We start from the raw sequence: 18,735 nt of genomic DNA, 5'->3' as shown, positions 1-18,735 counted from the left end.
GCCTGGGGCTGGGGTCTCCTTGCAGGTGGCAGCTCAGGGGAACCTGGGGCTGCCCATGGGGTCTCAGCACCACGGAGGAGCCAGCCCAGGGAGGTGGCACCGCTGCCAGGGACCCACTTTGGGAGACGCTCCAGGGGACCCTGCGCACTGCTGGGGGGAGGCCAAGAGTCCCCTCGCCGGGAAGGGTGAAGCCAAACGCTTGGAATGGGGGCTGCTCCCTGCAGCAGAGGGTCCCGGCACCCATGGGTGCTACAGCCCTCAAGGCTGGGCAAGAGGAAGCCCCAGTGAGGGGCAGGGCAGGTGTGTGGGACGGCAGAGGGGGACAGGAGCTCTTTTGACACTCGTTTTTCTTGTTTTATTATTATTATTATTAATTAATATTATTCTTATTCTTATCCTTTAAGGGCTTGGCTTCTTGCTGGGTAGAGAAGTGTCTTTTCGTTCCAGCCGTGTGTAAGGCTCAAAAGCGGAGCTGCCCAGTCCGTAGGCGCTCGGCAGCTCGTGCAGGGCGCCCAGCAGCGGCCCCCCGAAGCAGAGCGGCCCAGCGGGCAGCCGCGGCGAGGAGGAGGGTGCCAGCGGCAGGCCGAAGGCTCCGGCGCCGGGGGGGCTGCCGCCGCCGCCGAGCGCGGGCGACGTGGTGCCCGCCAAGGCCGCTCCGTCACCGGCGGCGTTCCCCGCGGGATTGGCGCTCGGAGAGAGGAGGTTGGGGGGGGCCGGGACGGATAAGAGTCTGCCTTGCTCCAGGAGCCGCAGGATGTTACAGGTGGCGAAGGATTCGGAGGTGGAGCCGGAGCGTTTCTCGGAGTCCCTGCTCTGGTCCTTCTTCTGCTTGGTGCGCCGGTTCTGGAACCAGACCTTGACCTGGGGCAGGAGGAGCAGCGGGGCGGGCGGGACGGGACGGGACAAGGACAGGCGCGGGCGGAAAGAGAGCGCAGCGGGGCGGCCGCCCCAGAGACAGAGCCGGGAGACACAGAGATATGAGAGAGAGAAAGAGAGACGAATTAAAATAAACACCCAGGCTGGCCCCGTCCGCAAGGCTCTGGGGTGCCGGCCCCAAGGATGTGGCCGCCTCTGGCACATGGGAGATGGGGAGATGCTCCGTGGCATGTCCAGGAGTGAGACAGCGGGAGGTGGCCTGGGGCTCTCCTATCCTGCGCTGGTCCCCCCAGCACCCCGGGATGCAATGGGCACCCTCTGGGCACCCGCATGGGAGCAGGGCCCATGGCTGAGTGGCTCCTGCGTGGGGATGCTCCCTAGGGGCTGCGCTATGGGAGCTGCTGGATTTCCCTCTGCGGGCGGTGTGGGATCAGGACAGGGCTGCTCCCACGAGGCCTGCCCTTGGTGGTCCATAATGCCAGGCAAGGGCGTCCCTGGCCAGGGGCACACGCTCTGCTCACACTTGGAAGTGCTGGAACAGGTCCCATGGGGCACCCGGGGACACCCCCCCAGCTCCACTTGCCTCTAGTCCCACTAAGGAGCGCGGGGTCCCCCATGTGATCCCCTCCAAAACCAGAGCCTTGGGCTCTGAGCACCCCGAGATGTCCCCGCATGCCCCTAGCACCCCCAAACCCTGGGGACACGAGGACGCATCTGTCCCTGCCCAGGAAGAACAGAGGGGTAGGAGAGACAGAAAGAGAGATGCGAGGGACAGAGAGACGGACAGAGACGGATGGTTGGGGAGGACATGAACGGGAGATACTTGGATTAGAGCGGTGGCAGGGGGGGACACACGGGTGCAGAGCCCCGGGCACACGAGCAGCAGCTCTGCCCCCGTCCATCCCCAACTCCCGCAAATCACTGGGGGGCGGTTGCAGCAGGACAGACGGATGGACGGACGGACGGACAGCGGCCGCTGCCGCAGCACAATAGAGCCACAGTACGGAGCTAATGGACCGTGGGGGCGGAGGAGGTCCCGGCCCCCGGCCCCTGCCCGGGGTCAGGGCAGCGGGGATGCCCGAATGCGGGAGCGGGGATGCTCCGCCAGGAGCTGCCACCAGGCCGGCAGGAGCAGAAAGGGGTCAGGATGAGCACAACCAGCACCCGCAACCCCCTACAGCCGTGTGCTGCACCGTGCATTTCTCAGGAATCATGTTCTTGAGGAACATCCTTGAGGAACATGAGTGTTTCCCAAAGGAAGGAGAGGGCTTTTCCCCACAGCTCTTTGCCTCATGTGTTACTCAGCTGGACGAATTCATGTCACACCGTTACCCTTGACCATAACTATGAAGCAGGGCCGTCTGTCCTGGGGTTCTGGACAGCCAAAAGCCAAGGGATGTGGATGGGGATGCGCACAGCAGCGCAGCCAAGGTGGTCCCCAAATGAGCCACGCAGCAGCTCACCATGCACGAAGGACGTCCCTTCTTAGTCTAGACATCAGTGGCTCTCCAGGGACCTTTCCATCATTTTTCTAGGGCTTTCTGCCCAGGTCTCAACCAAGCTCTGCTCTGCGGTCCTCCCTTCCCATCTCTGCAGGTCTCCTCCAAGCCTGTCGTCCCTGAATGCCATGTCCCCAGCCACACACGCTGTTAGATAAGGTGTCCTCATAGCCTGGAACGAGCTTTCCCCTATCCCTAGCGATGACAAATCAGATGAGCAGGATCGCATTTGCCTTCATGGCTAAAGTTCATAGCCAGGTTATCATTAATTAGTAGATCCGTGTCCTTTTCACCCTCCATTATGCTCAAGCACTCGGTTCCTATCACTGGAGATGTAAATAGGCTCAGCCATCTCCGATCCCTGACAACTCCATGAGTAATTTCCCTGCGGCTCTGATCCCTCGTCTTTCAGTGATATCCTTCACCATTTCCCCTCTATTACCACTCGTGCCCCATGCTGCCAGTTCTCCGGTTATCCCTGTGCTCCCATTTCATTCACAGCTCCCCATCGGCCCCATAGCTAACACTTGGTCATGGTCTAGTTCATTCCCTTCTCCAAAAAGCTCACTTTTGCCCTCGTCCAAGTGACTGGGTGGACTGGAGCATGTCCGGGATTTGTCCGGGGTGCCCTCCCCATGCTGGTGTGGAGGAAGGGAAGAGCAAAGGGAGGGCACCGCGCTGCAGCCCGGTGCCTGCATGCAATGGGATGAGAGAATGTGGCCACACAACATTTCATTTCTGGGTTGGTGCCCTGGTAGCAGCTGAGGGGCTTTTCCAGGGAAACCACCACCCCTAAGGTCCCCACCAGACTGGGAAGAACCAAGTGGGACAAGTGACCCTTTCCCCAGGAATGGAAAGAAAGGTCAGCAACGAGAAGAAGAGGGAGTGCGGAGCAGGGACGAGGACACAGAGCCTCCTCCGTCTCAGGAGGATGCCCAGGAAGAGTGTGAGGCCCCTGGGTCTGCAAGGCTTCTCCTTGGGACCAGGACCACCGGCTGGTTGTGCTTGCGGAGTGCAGCCGGATCCGCAGGGATCCCAGGCACCTGTGCTGCGCACGGAGGGGTGAGGACGGCGAGTGCACGAGCTGAGCGCTCCTGCTCACTCGCTTCCTCCAGGCACCTCCTCCGAGGAGCCCTGCCGTTCCTGGCTTTGCTCACATGAAGTATTTATCTCTCAACCTTGTCTTGCTGCGAGCAGCATCTCCTGGCATATGGCCTCTCCTAAGACGGGCTGCCTCCTCCGGGGCACCGAGCTGCTGTATCGAGAAAATGCTCTTATTTGTAGAGCCCCCACGACCCCGGCATGAGGCGGCAGCCGAGCGGCGGGCACTGACGGGAGCTCTGCCCGGTGCCTTCCTCAGCAGCGAGGAGGAGGAGGAGGAGGGGGAGCTCCTGGCGTGCAAAACGAGGAGACGGCTGCTGGAGCAGGAGAGGGGAGGCCTGGCGGGGACGGAGCTCTGGGCTGTGAGCGCGGGAGCGCGCGGGGTCGCGCGCCAGCGAGGACGGCGGCGGCTCTCGGAGGACGGAGCTGGACGGGGGTCTCTGCAACAGCCCTCGCAGACACCACACGCAGGAAACCTGCTGGAGCGCATGGGAGGACGCGGAACTGGGCAGATCGGCAGGGTTATAAGCCCTGTGGGTGCCCAGCCGAGGGCTCCTGTCTGGGATACCCGCGCCATGGAACAGTGGGATCAGGCGGAGCATCCTCTTCCCTGCAAGGATAGTGACCAGAGATAAAACTTGGGATCAAACCCCTTCTGCCTCTCAAACTCATCACAGTCCTCAGAGCACATTAACCTCCCGAGCAATGTGGCTGCAGGTCCTGGGCACGCCACACTTGTCCCCTGCTCCATGCCAGCCGTTCTTCCCACGCGGAGCAGAGCCCAGCGATGCACAGGAAGCATCTCCGGCTCTTCCCCGCCCCGTGCCAGGGCTGCAGTGTCCCCCGCTTCCCAGATCCCGCAGCCCCGGGCTCATCCCGGTCCCGGCCGCTGTGCAGAGCTGTCCTCCCGCAGCCTCCCCGTCTGCGGTTGCCCCCACAGCTCCCGGCCCTCGGGCCGCTCCTCAAATGTCACGGTGGCTCCGCGTGCCCGCGCGGCCCCGGCTCGCTGCTCGGGAGCGGGGCAGGGGAGCAGCGTGGCCCTGTCACCGCTGCGGAGGGAGAGCGACTCGAAATGTCACTGAGCGGCTGAAACGGGCTCCGCTACGGGGACATTCGGCAATGTCACCGGCTGCTGCTGACAGCCGGACGGGCTCTGCCGCGCCAGCGTCCCCTCCGTACTGTACCCACCATCCTAAAGGATTTAATTTGCTACAGAGTCCCCAGAGCTGCTTTCCAGCAGGGATGCGGCCCTAAGGAATGCGGACAGCAGCGACGCAGAGCTCAGGCAGCAGCATCGCTGTCGGCAGCGGCTTCCAGCAAGCTCCATTCCCGAGTCCCCCGCGGGAGGCAGCGTCGCCGCTCGGAGCGGCCGCGCTCCTGGGCGCTGTGCTGTGCGCATGCACATGCCTGCACATGCCTGCACACATGTGTGCGCACATGCAGCCAGCCCCATCCTGCAGGCCCATGCCCATGTGCGGGTGTGCTTGCACGTGCACCCCCACGTGTGCATACACAGCACGCAACTCCCAAAATGCTGCATCCCCACAGCACAGCAGTGCATGTGCATGCACACAGCCCCCCTGAAATGCTGCACCCCCCGCAGCACAGCAGTGCATGTGCATGCACATACAGCCCGAAATGCTGTACCCCCCACTGCACAGCAGGATCCACAGCACTATTCCCTGCTCCCGCGCTATTCCCTGCTCCCTCCAAGGCCAGTTTCATCCCTGCTGCTCCAGGATGAGCACTTGGCTGACACTCGCCAACCATCAGCTCTTCCAGAAGTGCCGCACCAACAGCAGCCTCCAGATCTGGACAAAACGGCACTAGCCCCGGCACCTGCTGCCCTCAGATTCACTTGGCTTGGACTATATTGGGAAAAGGGGAAAAAAATCCTTGTAAAATGTTCTGTAAATGCCCCACACACTCTAAAAAAAATCACTAGTGCCTTGTGAAACTATTTCTTGTTGCGGGGGAAGAGATGTTTGAGCTGGAAAATGCTCATGATAAGGTTTACAATTAAATATTCCTCATTTATTTAAATTAAGCATTCTGTCTGATGCTAATTGTACTTGGGGAGCAGTAGCAGCAGCCAGATATTTTGCTCTGCCTCCTAACACATCATTACAACATTTACCTTTTTAGGGACACCAAAATAGGATAGTCATCTATTTTTTTTCACAAGAAGTTCACATTTCCCCGCAGAAAACCAAACCAAAACAAAGCAAAACAACAACAAAAAAAAACACCTTTTTTTTCTTTGCTTTTCAAATGGAAGACATCATCCTCAAAACAAACATTTCCTCGTCTTGGTTGAGAAATCCCTTACGGGGCATTTTCTGTTGGGACAGGTGGGATTACCAGGGCACATGAGCACCGTTAGTCACCAGTGGGCACGCGGGAGGGGACCGGCGCAGAAGGGTGGCAATGGTGGCACCAGGGGACCCCACAAGGGCCGTCGGGGCCCAGGGACTCGTGTTCCTGGGACATACTCTCCTGCCCCCAGCTCCAGGACATCCTGAGAGCGGGGAGCACCCGCATGGGGACCTGAGCCTGATGGGTCCAGACACCACAGAGCCACCCAGAGTGGCAACATGGAGTGATGCAGGGATGCAGGGATGGATGGATGGATGGATGGATGGATGGATGGATGGATGGATGGATGGATGGATGGATGAATGGATGAGAGGATGATTGCCCCTTCAGAACAGAACATAGCTGGCTATGCTGCCTTGGTCTGCACTCTCTGCAATCTCCAGCAAAATCCTGGAGATTCACCTTCCCAGTGGCACGGCAACTGAGGATACCCAAATCCCTCTGCCTCGCGGCCCCAAGAGCAGGCTCATAGTCCCGTTTGCCTCTTCCTCCTGGGAGAACCCTGACCCACAGTGCTCAGACTCCAGCTCTGGATGCCCTACACCTCCTCCAGCTTCCCAGCAGTTCTGCACCAGTGGGGACAGCTCGTGCCAACGCAGCGTACAGCTCCATCGTTTCTCTTGCTGTTACTTGTTAATGACTTGAGGTGCGATGAATTTTTAACAGCAACATCCTAATTGCACTGCTATAAATAGCCCTTCCTGCCCTCCTCTGGCTCAGCTGCTTTCTCACATATGTTCTGCACTGAGTGTGGGGGATCACCGTCCTGGAAGCACCTCCGGGCATCCCGTCCCACAGTGTACGGAGGTACTGTGATGGTGCCAGAGGGAAGAGCCTCTGCCCAGGATTTCCAGGAACCGCTCCCAGAGCAGGTCCTACCAGGCGCTCTGACCACCCCAGCCATGACAGAACCAGGGCCCCATGGTGGGGGAAGCCCCATGGATTTCCAGGCTTACAGGTGGGTCCGTTCCACGTGATGTGGTCCAAGAGCTCCCTCCGCTTGGTGCCTTCCCACCACACGGGATGGCCAACTGCTACGCCAGCGAGCCCAAAAGTTCCCCAGTATCTTCTTGAAGGTGCACCCAGGGCGACAGCACCAGGGAGGGTCCCAGGACCTCTCATCTCTGCTCCCAGGCATGGTCTCCTGGAGCAAGAACATCTCCGGCGCCCAAAGCACCTGCCTTTGGGGATGGGATGAGCTGCTTCAGAGCAGGACAGCCCTTGGAGCTGGATTTTGTGTGGAGAGCACCTGATGTGACATGTCCAAGGCAGCCAGGAGATGTGCGTGCCACGTCCTGCTCTAATGAGGACGGGGAGAGCAGGTCGCTCCAACCTGCGCCTAGCACTGACCTCATGGCCTAGAAAGCAAAGCCTCCTGGCCCCCGGCAAATCCCCTCAGCCAGCCCCATCTTCTCATCTCCTCCTGCCCGAGGATTTGTGGGAATTATCCTCCCCCCATGGTTGCTCTGTCACGCAGTCTCCGTGCTCAGTGTTTTCCAGCTCGCATGACCCTAGGAGGGGGCACCTCTCCGCGACGCCTTGGAGCTGCCGCCGGAGGAAGCCGGGACACGGACACTGGCTGCTCCCTGCTCTGCGTCCCCTCAGGATGCATCTGGAGAGGCTCTCTGCACTGCCCCATGCCAGGGCAGGGGACGCTGCAGCTCTCCAAGGTGGCAGCCACACATCCATGTGGGTGGCCAGGCCTCCTCCCTCCCACCCCATGGAGATTTCCAACAGCCACGGCCATGGATCAATGAGAGAAGCAGCATGTGGCATGGGGAGCTGACCCAGCTCCTGGTGGGACACAGCAGCTCCTTGGCTTCCCAGGGGGAGCAGGAGAATTATGGAGCTGCAGAAGGCCAGGAGGGACCTGCTCCCTGGTCCTCCCTTACAGACCAAATCCCGCCTTCACTCCTGGTTAATTCCCACATTCGGACCAGGATGAGCAACAAGGCAGCGAGGAGCTTCCCACGGTCCAACACGGACCTGGAGCCTGTTGGCCTCTCCCTGCTCCCGCTCCAGAAGCGATAACAACCTTCCTTCAATGTGCCAAAAAAAGCCAGCACAGACCCCACGGAGGCAAACAGGAGTCTCAAGGAGCCACGTTTGGGGTTTTTTGCTCCTTTCCATGGCAGGTTTGCTCAGGGGTGAAGCCTCCTCAGTGGAGCCGTGTCCGGGGCCACCCGGCTGCAGCTCTCCAGCTGCGAGGACATCATGTCTCTTCCCATCTCGTCACACCGTTTGCACCACTCTGTTCTGTTTTGCTTTGCAGATAAGCGGAATCTTTTCTTGTCCTTTCTGTCACTTCCCCCAAGTGAAATTTGTTTTCTTAAAAAATCCCTGCCCTGCTCTGTGCCTCCTGCAGCTTTCCTGCGGCGCGCAGGGAAGTTTGGAGCAGGAAAAGCCGGGGGGAGGCTGAGGGGCACAGTGCGGGGGGCAGCGCAGCCCCATCCCAGCTCCGGGTGCTGCGGAGGCTGCACTGGGCTCTCCTGGGCGCTGCACACACGGCATCGCACCCCGGACCGGGAGCCACGGGCACCGAGCACCCGCTGGGGTCCAGGGAGGTGTCAGCGCCGCGGGGAGGGAAAACGCCATGAAAAGCATGGAAAAGGATTAAAAAAGACAGGGAAGCAGGAGCGAGGCGGTGCGGGGAGGAGAGGAGACAGCCATGGCCTACGGGGCGAGAATTTTCTCACCGGGCGCTGGGTGCAAAGAGGCGGCGAGTGGGGAGGAGCCACTGGGCCCCGCGGGAGGGTTCCCATCTCCCACCTTCATTTGGGGTTTGTATAGAGGGGAGGAATGATTCAGGGTGCCCAGAACGAGCCATTTTGCTTCTTAGGGCAAACGTGAAGGTTTGGACATTGCCCCCATCCCTGGCATTGCCTGCTTTGCTCTCAGCCGCAAGGTGCGGCACCAGCTCCGATAGCCCCCAGACCCGTGGCGACCAACCGGCTCTGCAAGGCTCCCTCGGCAAAAGAGCCCAAAACAGCCCCAAACAGCCCAAATAGCTGCAAACAGCCCGAAGGGGCTGCATTCTGCCTCTCCCTGCTGGGAAGAGCCACAGCAGCACCAGCATCCCCCCCATCCGGAGGACATGCTGCTCCGATGGAGATATCGGAAGCCCTGAGGTCTCTCCAGGCTGTCCGGGAGCTCGCAGCAGCTGGAGCTGCTCCGCAGTGCGTGGCTGCCCTGCTCGTGGGTATCACTAATGCAGGGCTATTGCACGGTTCTATCTATCGCACCTAAAGTCTCATGACTGCATTAAATGCCAGCTTTTGCGCAGATATCAATATAAATTATCTCTCGGACCACAGCCCAGCCGGCGCACTCTCTGCCCACCAGCATCCACACAGGCTCCAAAGCAGTCGCTTCTCCTGCCCTTGCCCCAAATGTACCAACCGCCCCCTCATCCCTGCGCTGGGCAAGCCTCAGTGGAAGAAAATGGGGAGAAAAGAGGGAAAATCCCAGTCAGCCCAGGAGGCAAATCTTCGGGTCCATGGGAAGTGTTTGGATGCAACAGCTGCTGTGAGAGGGAAGCACTGAGAGCTGGGGGGAACGGGGTGCAGGACCCTGCTTGGATGCAGCCACATCCCGACCCCAACAGCAGCAGCAACACAGCCCCATCCGGCTTCAGCACCTCGTGCACCGGCACCCCCATAGGAATTCCAGATGGTTTCCCTGCTCGCGGGATGCGGGAAGGAGGGTCCCCTCATGGGAGGAGGGTACCAGGAGGTGGCATACAGGGCTGCTCTCCCCATGGACTGTGGAGCTGCTGCTCCTCCAGCCCGAGGAGCAGGAGAAACCCCCTGCAGCTTTGGGAGAAGCTCCTTGCTTCCCTGCTGCTCCGGTGGGAGCCACGGCCGGGCTGGCAACAGGGCCATGACAGAGTGAAAAGAAACAGGTCGAGTACGATGCGACCGCACCACAGCACACGCTGCTCCCGGGAGCAGGAGACATAGTTGGGATGTGCCAGGGGTGCACCATAAGGATGTGCCAGGGATGCACCGTACGGATGTGATGGGGACGCACCATAGGGATGTACTGGGAATGCACCATAGGGACATGTCAGGGATGCACCATATGCATGTGCCGGGGATGCATTCTGTGAACGTGCCAGGGATATACCTTGGGCACATGCAGCGATGCACTGCAGAAACGCTCAGGGATGCACGACGGGGACATGCTGGGATGCACCACAAGGGCACATAGGGAATGTCGGCGGGCCCTTACCTGCGTTTCGGAGAGGTTGAGCTGCCGCGCTAGCTCCGTCCTCTCTCTGCCCACGACGTACTGGCAGCGCTGGAACTCCAGCTCCAGGCGGTAGAGCTGCTCCGCCGTAAAGGAGGTCCGCGTGCGCTTGGGCCGGTCCAGGTCCAGGCCCTTGGGGAGCACAATCTCCCGAATGGTCCCTTTGGCATCTAGGAGGGAAGCCGGGAAGAGAGTGGTCAGGAGGAACGGCCAGGCGGGGGTGGCAGATATCAGCTCCCCACAGGGGAAAATCCTAATGAAGCCCCAAGCTGGACAAGGGGCATCGGCGACGGCCCCAGAGCTGCTCCTGGACTCGTTGCAGGAGCAACCAGGGGGATTCACCCAGGCCGGACCAAAGCCATCACGTTGTGGAGCTTTATGATTCTGCATGCTGCAGAATCACAAAACTTCAGGGAGCAGCAATAATTCTTCCTAAAAATGGCAGGTTGTGGGGTTTTTTGTTTGTTTTTTGGATTTTTTTTTTCCAAAGGGATGGATAGAAACTAAGAAAGTTCTTAAGGAAAACAATAAATTTCAACGTAGGCATAACAGCTCCTATAAGTCAGAAGCAGAAAATAGCTTTATGCATCCAAAAAAAAAAAAAAAAGGGGGATATTTTTAATTAAAAAAAATAATACTCCCTCCGGGAAGTGCTGCAGAGCTGCAAGCAGAGGCCTCTTCTACAAGGAGAGGCTCCATCAGCTCATGCCAGAATCAGCCCTGGCCGCAGCAAAACAACCGGGGCTGAAAGCTCGGGTGAGTGTCCTGGAGCAGGTCAGCCCATCCATGTCCCGCTGGCTCCGTGTCCCTGTGGAGCCGGTACTGCCAGGGTCGGTGCATTTCTAATGCTTTGCACACTAGGAAGGGCAGGGAAGAAGCTGTGCAGTCGGGCTTGCACCGGAGAGGCTCTGAGCAGCCCGTGCTTGAGCACGAGCGGGTAAAGGCAGCTTTTGTCAGGAACAAAACTGGAACAAAACTCCTGCACGTGGAGGCAGCTGAGGGCTGAGAAGTGGCTTTGCACCCAGGAAGACCTCAGCTTCCCCCCTGCAGACCCAGCAGCTTTTGGGAGGCCAGGACTAACCTTGCCCACGGCTCTCCCTGTGGAGCAGGACGGCAGAAGCACCCGGCGTATGGCCGTGCTCGCACTGCCCTTAACTCGCGGCACAAGGGACTGAAAGGGAACTGGGAAGGTCTCCCTGGGTTTCCTTGCAGCACTCCCAGGTCACACATCCCTGTCGTCCCTTCCACCAGCTCCTCTTAAATACCCAAATGTCAGCGCCAGCATCGAGACATATCGCGTGACCCCATACCCAGCTCTGACCTCAGCATTGGCTATCGGGACATGGGGACAGCACATGGTGACCCAATGTCCAGACCCCGCAGTGGCTTCCTGTGCCCAGTGACAGGACCAGAGCTCTTTGCTACCCAGCTCCAGACTCACTGGGCACCACACAGGGTATTGGGACCCGTCTCAGTGATGCAGACCGAGCAGGCTATGGACACCCAGACTCTCAAGCTCCTCATTCGTGCACAAGTTAAATAGCAAACGTGGCCACTGCAGTGAGCCCAGCTCCTGGGCCAGTTTTATTCTGGTGCCCTCGGGGCTCAAGGTCTCCTCCAGCCCCCGCGTTTGCAGCATTGCTGACTCAGACCCAGAGGGATTATAAAAGTGCTGGGGTGGGAAGGACAGGGGCAACCAGTGGGGAGAGGTAGGAAGAGGGTGAAGGAGAAGATAGGCCTGGGAGCAAGCAGGGATTTGGGAGAAATACCCTGTTCCCAAAGGCACTTTCCCATTGTGACACGTGTCCAAGGCACCGTCCTGTTGCGGGGGCTGAATCAGGGCTGGGCCATGGGGATGAGCAGGATGGGAAGAGGCCTGGCAGACACAAGGAGCTCCAACGCGCCACTCCGACCCCCGCACAGGGCAGACATGGAGAGGAAAATACAGTGCTGTGGAGCAGACCTGCTTCGGGGCCACAGGGAAGGGGGAATCTCTGGCCAGGATGCGGACTCCAGGCTGGGGAGGGATGATGCCCAGACCACGTCCTCACTCCCAAATCCATGCCGAGGTCGCCCTACGCAACAGCAGCCAGGGCTGAGAGCAGGGAGCAGCTGATGGCAACGTTGCAGCTACCCAGCCGCAGCTGCAGTACGTGCGCCTGGGCCCTGGCGGCTCCGCGTGGCACTGCCATCGTGACCAGTGGCATTATTTATTGTTAGGTTCCTCTCTGCCAGCTGTGACAAGTGGGGGAATCGTGCACAGTCCCAACACACAGTACTGGCTCGGCTGGGAAGAGCCCCACGGATGCACTGGGATGAGCCGGCGGACACAGCGGCGTTCACTGGCAGCCGGCTCATGGCAGCGCCCATCAGTGCGACCGTCATGGCACCCGTGGTCCCCCTGCAGCCGGGACTTCCCGTTGAGGGTCTTGCCCATCAGATTCTCGATCCGGGGAAAAGTCCTGTTCCAAAAATCCCACGCAGATGTGCCTGCCTCACCGCACTGCGGCACCGTACCCGGGCACAGGGGCCCGCCAGGCAGCAGCTCCACAGCATCGGCCACTGGGCTGTTAAACAGCGATCCTGCGGCTGCACACACAGCCAGCAGCACCAGCCTGTGCCCTCGCAGCGCGAGCACGGACCTCCCTGCCATGCACATGTCCCCATCCACGCAGGGACAAGTCATGCACACAAAAACACACCATGTTACATGGAAGGGACACATCCCCCAGCGTGCACAGGAACACATCACGCACCATGACGCGTGTGACCGCGCTCCCTGTACCCGCAGTCCAGTGTGAGGTGGGGGAAGATGCATCCATACAAAAATGCACATGGAGGATCTGCAGTGGAAGGGCAGCACGTTTCGGCGCTCGCGCCTGCCTCATCCATGCACACCGCATGTTTGCAGGGCACGCGCGTCCCCATGCGCTGCGGCCGCTGTGTGCACAGCATCACGCACACTTCGGGCACAACAGCCCCCGTGGGGCAGCTCCCCAGGCCGAGTGGGCACCTGGCCCGGAGAGATCCAGGGAGAACCACAGCCCGTGGACGCAGCCTCACTTCCAGCACTCTCCCCGCGCCGCGGCCACTCGTTGCCAGTGGCGCCGGGCCCAGCCAGGACGGCTCCTCTGACAGCCAAAAAAACACCTGACTAGGGGGACCCCCGCGACGCGACGGGGATGGGCGGCCTCTTCGGGTATAAGCGCTCCGGGGCCGCCGCGGCAGCGGCGGCTCCGGGCAGGTCCTGGGAACGGCTCCAAGCGCCGCACTGCAAACGGACCCGCCGAGCCTTGCAGAGGGCTCGGACCGAGCGGCAGCAGCGATTGGCCGTGCCCGCAGCCCGGCCCGGGGTCCCGCCACATCCCGGGACCCTCTCGGCTCCACGTCTCACGGTTTGCAGCGAGCGCCGGGCCGCCGCCAGAGACCTCCAGGGCCGCCCGGCCGGGGCCGCCGCTCCGGGGCCGCTCCGCGCCGGGAAGGGGCCTCGGCGGCTCCGTGCGCTGGAAACGAAACTCGGACGAAGCGGCGGCCCCTGGACAGCGACCGGGCTCCGCCGGGCGCGGAGGAGCCGCCTGCCCGCCCAGGTCCCGCGAAGGGCGGAAAAATAACGGAGGGCGGCCCGAAACAGCCGCCCGGCCCCGGGGCAGCGGCGGGCGCCCCAGGAGCGGCAGCGAGGTGGGCAGAGAGGGGCTCTCCCCCCTCTCCCGGTGCTGCCGACTCATTCCTGGTTGGGGGGGAAGGAAAAACTACGGGAAAGAGGCGCTGGACGCGCTGCCCCGGCGCTGTCCGAGCGTCCCCGCCGGCGCCGCTCCGAGCGAGGGCACCGGGCGGCGGAGGGGCCCGAGCCGGCGCCGCGGTCGCTCTTCTCCGCGCAGCGCGGGCAGGGCAACGGGGGCCGGCCGGGCACTTTGGCCGCTTTTTTCCCTCGTAAAATTTCGTTTTCTTCACCGCGTTTCTCCCCGCCACCATTTTGTCCGCGCCCTGGCGGCTGCAGCAAGATGGTGAGAGCGGCCCTGCCCGGGCCCAAGCCCCCTCCGGACGGGGCGAAGCGGGGAGCCGACCCCGCTCCGCTCCGCCGCTTTGGGGCCCGGCCCCGCTTTCCCCGGCAAGGCCACCCCGGAGGAGAGAGGCCCAAGGCCGGGCTCTCCCGGTCCGTGCTGTCAACGAGCTGCGCTGCGGCCGGGCCCTAAGGCGGCTGCTCGGTGCCCAGCACCGCGCTGGCCTCGCCGGGGCTTCGGGGCATCGGGCCGAGCCCTGCCGCTTCCTCCGATCTGTTTTTCCCTATCAAGAGGCGACACTGCCGGAGAGCGGTCCTGTCGGCGACAGGCACCTATCGCAACAGCTGTGCGTGCTCTCCAGAGAAGGGCCTGCATGCGTGGCCCGGGATCGGAGCGGAGCCCACGGAGAGCGGCGCTGGCCCGGGGCTCCGCGGGCTCCGTGCAGCCGGGACACATCGCTCCGTGCCCGGTTTGCGCGGCGGCTGCGCCAGGCCGGGCTCGGGGCGAGCGCCGCGCTGGTTGCAGGCCCCGCGGCCACGGGCACAGGCCTCGGGACGGCCCCGGAGCGCTGTGAAGGGAGGACAGGGACTGTCGGCCTGGCAGGGGACAGCGGACAAGGCCGGGGACCTCGGCGCTTCCTTCTGGTCGAGCGGCCTCGGAGTCTTGCCGCGCTCCCGGCCAGGAAAGGGGGAAACGGCAAGCGAGTCCCCAGCGCTGCCTGGGCTGGGAGCCACGACACAGCGCTGCTGGCCGGAGACAACCGAACCGAAAAAAAAAAAATAACAACAGAAGAAAAGGTCAGCGTCTGCCCCAAACTTTGGGGTTCGCCTGCGACTCGGCGGGGCCGGGGAGCCCCGGGCGGCGGCGGCGGAGGTGGACGCAGAGCTCTCTGCCCGTTGCCACCGCCGCCGCTCCCTCATCCCCGAGCCAAAGCAAGTGATATTATATTGGAAAAAGATAGCCCTTAACTCGTTGCTGCTCCGTGACGCTTTTTTCCTGCGACAACGCTTTAAAACGCCGAGCTGCTTCCCTCTGCCTTCCTCCGCCGCCCGCGGCCCCGCCGGCCCCGGGCTGCGGCCCCGCCGGCCGCCTCCGCGCTCGGCAGCCGCCGGAGCCGCCGCTCCGCTCGGCCCTGCTCCGCCGCCGTGGCCCGGGGTCGCCGGGACGCCCCCCGCATCCCGCCTGCATCGCTCCGGGCTCGCGGCTGCGGGGAGCCCCGGGGGTAGCGCGGGATGGAGAGCGGGTCTCCGCGCCGCCCCACGGCCCTTACCTCGCACCAGGATGCGGCGGCAGTAATCGGCCTCGCCGGCCCCCGCCGGGCTCGGGCTGTGCGGGGCGCACTGCGTGGAGGAGCCGGCGCTGGGCGCCGAGCCGCCCGCCGTCTCCTTGCAGCTGCCGGGCTCGGCGCGGCCGGGCGCGGCGGCGGCGGCTCCGGGCTCCCCCCGAAGCACGGGGCTCCTGCCGGGCTCGGCGCCTCCATCGCTCATCCCTGTGGGCGCCGCGGCGGGATCCAGCATCGGCGGGCAGAGAGCGAGAAAGAGGGAGAGAGGGAGAGAGGAGGCAAGACTAGGCTGGGGGGGGGAAGGGGGGGAGGGGAGCTCCCCCCACCTTCCCCAGACCCCTTCCCCTTCCCGCCCCTCCCTGCTCCCCCCTCACCCCCCCCGCACCCCCCCTCGGGGGGCTCCGCGCCCTTCGTACCCCATGGCCCGCAGCGTCCCGGCCGCCCTCCTGCCACCGGCCCTGTCGCCGCTGCCTCCTGCCGAGCCCCCTCCCCGCCCGCCGCCCCCTCTCCGGCAGTCGGGGGTGGTGCCCCGAGGGGGGGGCACCTCACACCAGTTCCCCTCTGCTTTGCCCCCAACGGGACGGCCCTGCCGGGGGGGTGGGTTAAGAAGGAGTTAAAAAAAAAAATTGACAGCGGCGCTTCCCCCCCCCGCGCCCTCCCCCAGCTCCTCCTCCGGCCGCGGCACCTCGCTCCGGGCAAACTTCAGGCTCTCCGGGTGCCCGCGGCCCCGCGCTGCCCGGCCATGGGGCCCCGGGCCGCGCCGCGCTCCGCCGAGCGGAGCCGGGCGGGCGAGATGGAGGCGGCGGCGGCGGGAGGCAGCGCCCGGCTCGGCGCCCCGCGCGCCGCGCTCCGCATCGGCCGCCGATTCGCGTGCGGGGAAATCAGCAGCGGGAGGTGTATGTTGGGGGGGAGGTTGGGGAGGGGAAGGGGAGGCCGCGGGGAGGGAGCTGCGGAGGAAGCGCGGGGGGAGCGGGCGAGCCGGGCCCTGCTGCTGCCGCCGCCTCCCCCTCGCTCCGCTCCGCTCCGCGCCGCGCGGGGGGCGCCGGGCCGAGCGCGGCGGGAGGAGGCAGCGGCCGAGGCGGCGGGGGGAGTCGGAGGAGGGTATTAAAAGGAGCAATTTAAAATTAACTGCCTGGCGCCCACGTAATTTCCTGCTCGCGGTTGGTAAACAAAGAGCCCCTCGGCCGCCGCTACCCGCGCCGCGCGGAGCGGCTCGAAGCGCCGGGCGGAGCGGGGAGCGCGGAGCGGGGCCGGAGCGCTGCGCGGTGCGGGGGGAAGACTCGGCCGGCCGGGCCTGCACCTGCCCCGCGCGCAGCGAATGACAACAGCAGCAACAACAACAACAATGACGATAATGATAATAATAATAATTAATATAAATAAAAACCTCCGGTGGTTCCCGCTGTCCTGGCCCCGCTGCCCCCGCGCCCCGGCTAGGACGGAGGGAGGGCTTGAGCTCTTCTCGGCTGGCTCCTGACACGCCAGGCATCCAAGGCTTCCCGTTTCTCGATGCTACGGGAATTCCCGTTCCCCTCGCACATCGCCGCAAATCGTGGGAGTGCCCTTAAATCCCTCAGCCGGGCACCACCTCCCCGGGCTGCCCGAGAATGGAGCTGGACCCGGGTCGTGGCCGCCCCGACACTGCCCGGCCCCGGCCGGGACGCCTCGGGCACCGCGACACTCCCTACCCCAGGAACATCCCAAGGCTGGTGCCGGCCGGGCCGCCGAGGCCTCCAAGGAGTCCTCCGGGGGGCCCCGGATCCCCGCATCAGCCGCCTCCGCCTGCTCCGTTTTACTGCCTTTTATAGTGGGGTAAAACCCGTTGGAAAAGCGGGAGCAACGGGGAAGCTTCACGTCCCGCCGCACCCCGAAGAAGCGGGCGAGGGACAGGCTGCAAGTGGGACCCCTGTTCCCCAGGCCCCGAATCCCCTCAAATCGACGCAGTTATAATGACGGTGGATTTAAAATAACTAAATTAGCTGCTAATCCAATTGCCAGAGCCCGGCAGCCCCGAGAGCTCAATCCCCGGCGACCGGCACCTCCGGAAGGACACGGCAGCTCCCCGAGCCCCAAATATTCGCCCTGGCCGGCGGAAGGTGGCGGCGGCAGCGGGCAGGTTTGCCCGGGGCCCCGGACACTCGCTGCAGTTCCGCGCTCGGGGTGTTCCCGGTGATGCCGGCCCGCGGCTGGGGAGGTTCGAGGCCTCCACTGTGCCTCGTGAGGATGGTCCCCGAACCGAGCCTCCTTCTCGGCCGCAGCCCATGGCTCCTTCTTTCAGGGAGGGAGGAAAACAGCATGGAGAAAATAACGATTGATTAAGGATGGAGGGAAAAAAACAAAACAAAACAAAACAAAACAGAAAGGAGAGGGGGAAAGAAGAGACGCGGTGAGGCTGCCTGCGCAGCGAAGGGTTGAGCCCGGCATTGCGGGGGGCTGAGGCAGCTTCCGATTCCCGAGGCCGGGGCTGGAGCCGAGGCCGAGTCTGGAGCTGGGGCCGGACTTGGAGCCAGGGTTGGAGCCAGGGCCGAGGTTGAAGCAGGTGCCGGAATTGCGCTAGGTCTGGAGCCTATGTTAGACCCGGGGCCGGAGCTGGGGCTGGAGACGGGGCCGAAGCCCAGGCCGGGGCTGAAGCCGGGGCTGGAGCCGAGGCCGGAGCCGCAGAAGCCGCCGGGGCCGGGCAGCCTGTCTCTCGGAAGCCGTTCTGGGCTGGGCAGAGGCTCATTTTGTGCCAGAGGCGAACGATTCAAAACGAAAAACAGAATTAAAAAAAAATCCAAGCAAGCCCCAAATACTCCCCGCTCTCTGCGGAGGAGATTCCCGGCCGTTGCGTGTGGAATCGGCTCCCAGGCTGGTTCCCACCCGGAGGAAATGGAGAGAGGCCGCTGCCCAGGCGCTGCCGGAACGAAATGTCCCTTCCCCGGCGAACCCCGGCGTGTCCCCGCGCGCGGAGCGATCGCGCAGGTTCCGCGCACTCACCCCGCTGCTGCGCTCCGCTGCCGCTCTTGGCTTTAGCGCGCCCGCGACACGGTTTTATGGGCAGCGGCAACGCGGCTTTGGCTGGGGACGGGGCACACTTCGCTGAAGAGCAGGGGAAGGGGAATAACTACCCGCGTGCGAGCTGCGGCTCCGGCACTGCGCCGCTTTCCGAGGCGAGGCGAGGAGATCCACGCTCCCTCTGCACCGCTCAGGGCGCAGGGGAGCCACGGCAAACGTGTGCCTTGTGTCCTTTATTGTAATAACAATTATTGTTATTACTATGCCTATATATTAAATTACTCTTCCAGCCGTTTTTCATTTTGATTTGTTTTGTTTTTGTTTTGTTTCGTTAATGTTATTGCGGTTTCTATTGTTC

The 18,735-nt window shown here is 62.9% G+C and overlaps 1 protein-coding gene across 1 annotated transcript; it reads right to left on the bottom strand.

The window, feature by feature from the left end:
• Positions 1–323: 323 nt before the first annotated feature.
• VAX2 (ventral anterior homeobox 2) lies at positions 324–15,618 on the bottom strand. The gene is made up of 3 exons (XM_088526631.1): positions 15,372–15,618; positions 10,083–10,270; positions 324–861 (listed from the first exon to the last, which is right to left on the bottom strand). Exons 1-3 carry the CDS (start codon positions 15,616–15,618, stop codon positions 400–402), a joined length of 897 nt encoding a protein of 298 aa, XP_088382757.1. The 3' UTR covers positions 324–399.
• Positions 15,619–18,735: the final 3,117 nt, after the last annotated feature.

This window comes from Tinamus guttatus, unplaced genomic scaffold (assembly GCF_059628265.1).
Source record: "Tinamus guttatus ecotype Peru unplaced genomic scaffold, ASM5962826v1 Tinamus_guttatus_pri_ptg000247l, whole genome shotgun sequence".
In the NCBI taxonomy this organism is placed as follows: domain Eukaryota; kingdom Metazoa; phylum Chordata; class Aves; order Tinamiformes; family Tinamidae; genus Tinamus; species Tinamus guttatus.
This window is presented reverse-complemented; position numbering and strand designations above follow the sequence as displayed.

Coding starts and splice junctions, on each gene's coding strand:
- VAX2 (XM_088526631.1), bottom strand. CDS start 15,618: ATGCTGGATCCCGCCGCGGCGCCCACAGGGATGAGCGATGGAGGCGCC. Junction 10,271..15,371: donor CCGCCGCATCCTGGTGCGAG/GTAAGGGCCGTG, acceptor CTTCCCTCCTAG/ATGCCAAAGGGACCATTCGG. Junction 862..10,082: donor TCAACCTCTCCGAAACGCAG/GTAAGGGCCCGC, acceptor CTCCTGCCCCAG/GTCAAGGTCTGGTTCCAGAA.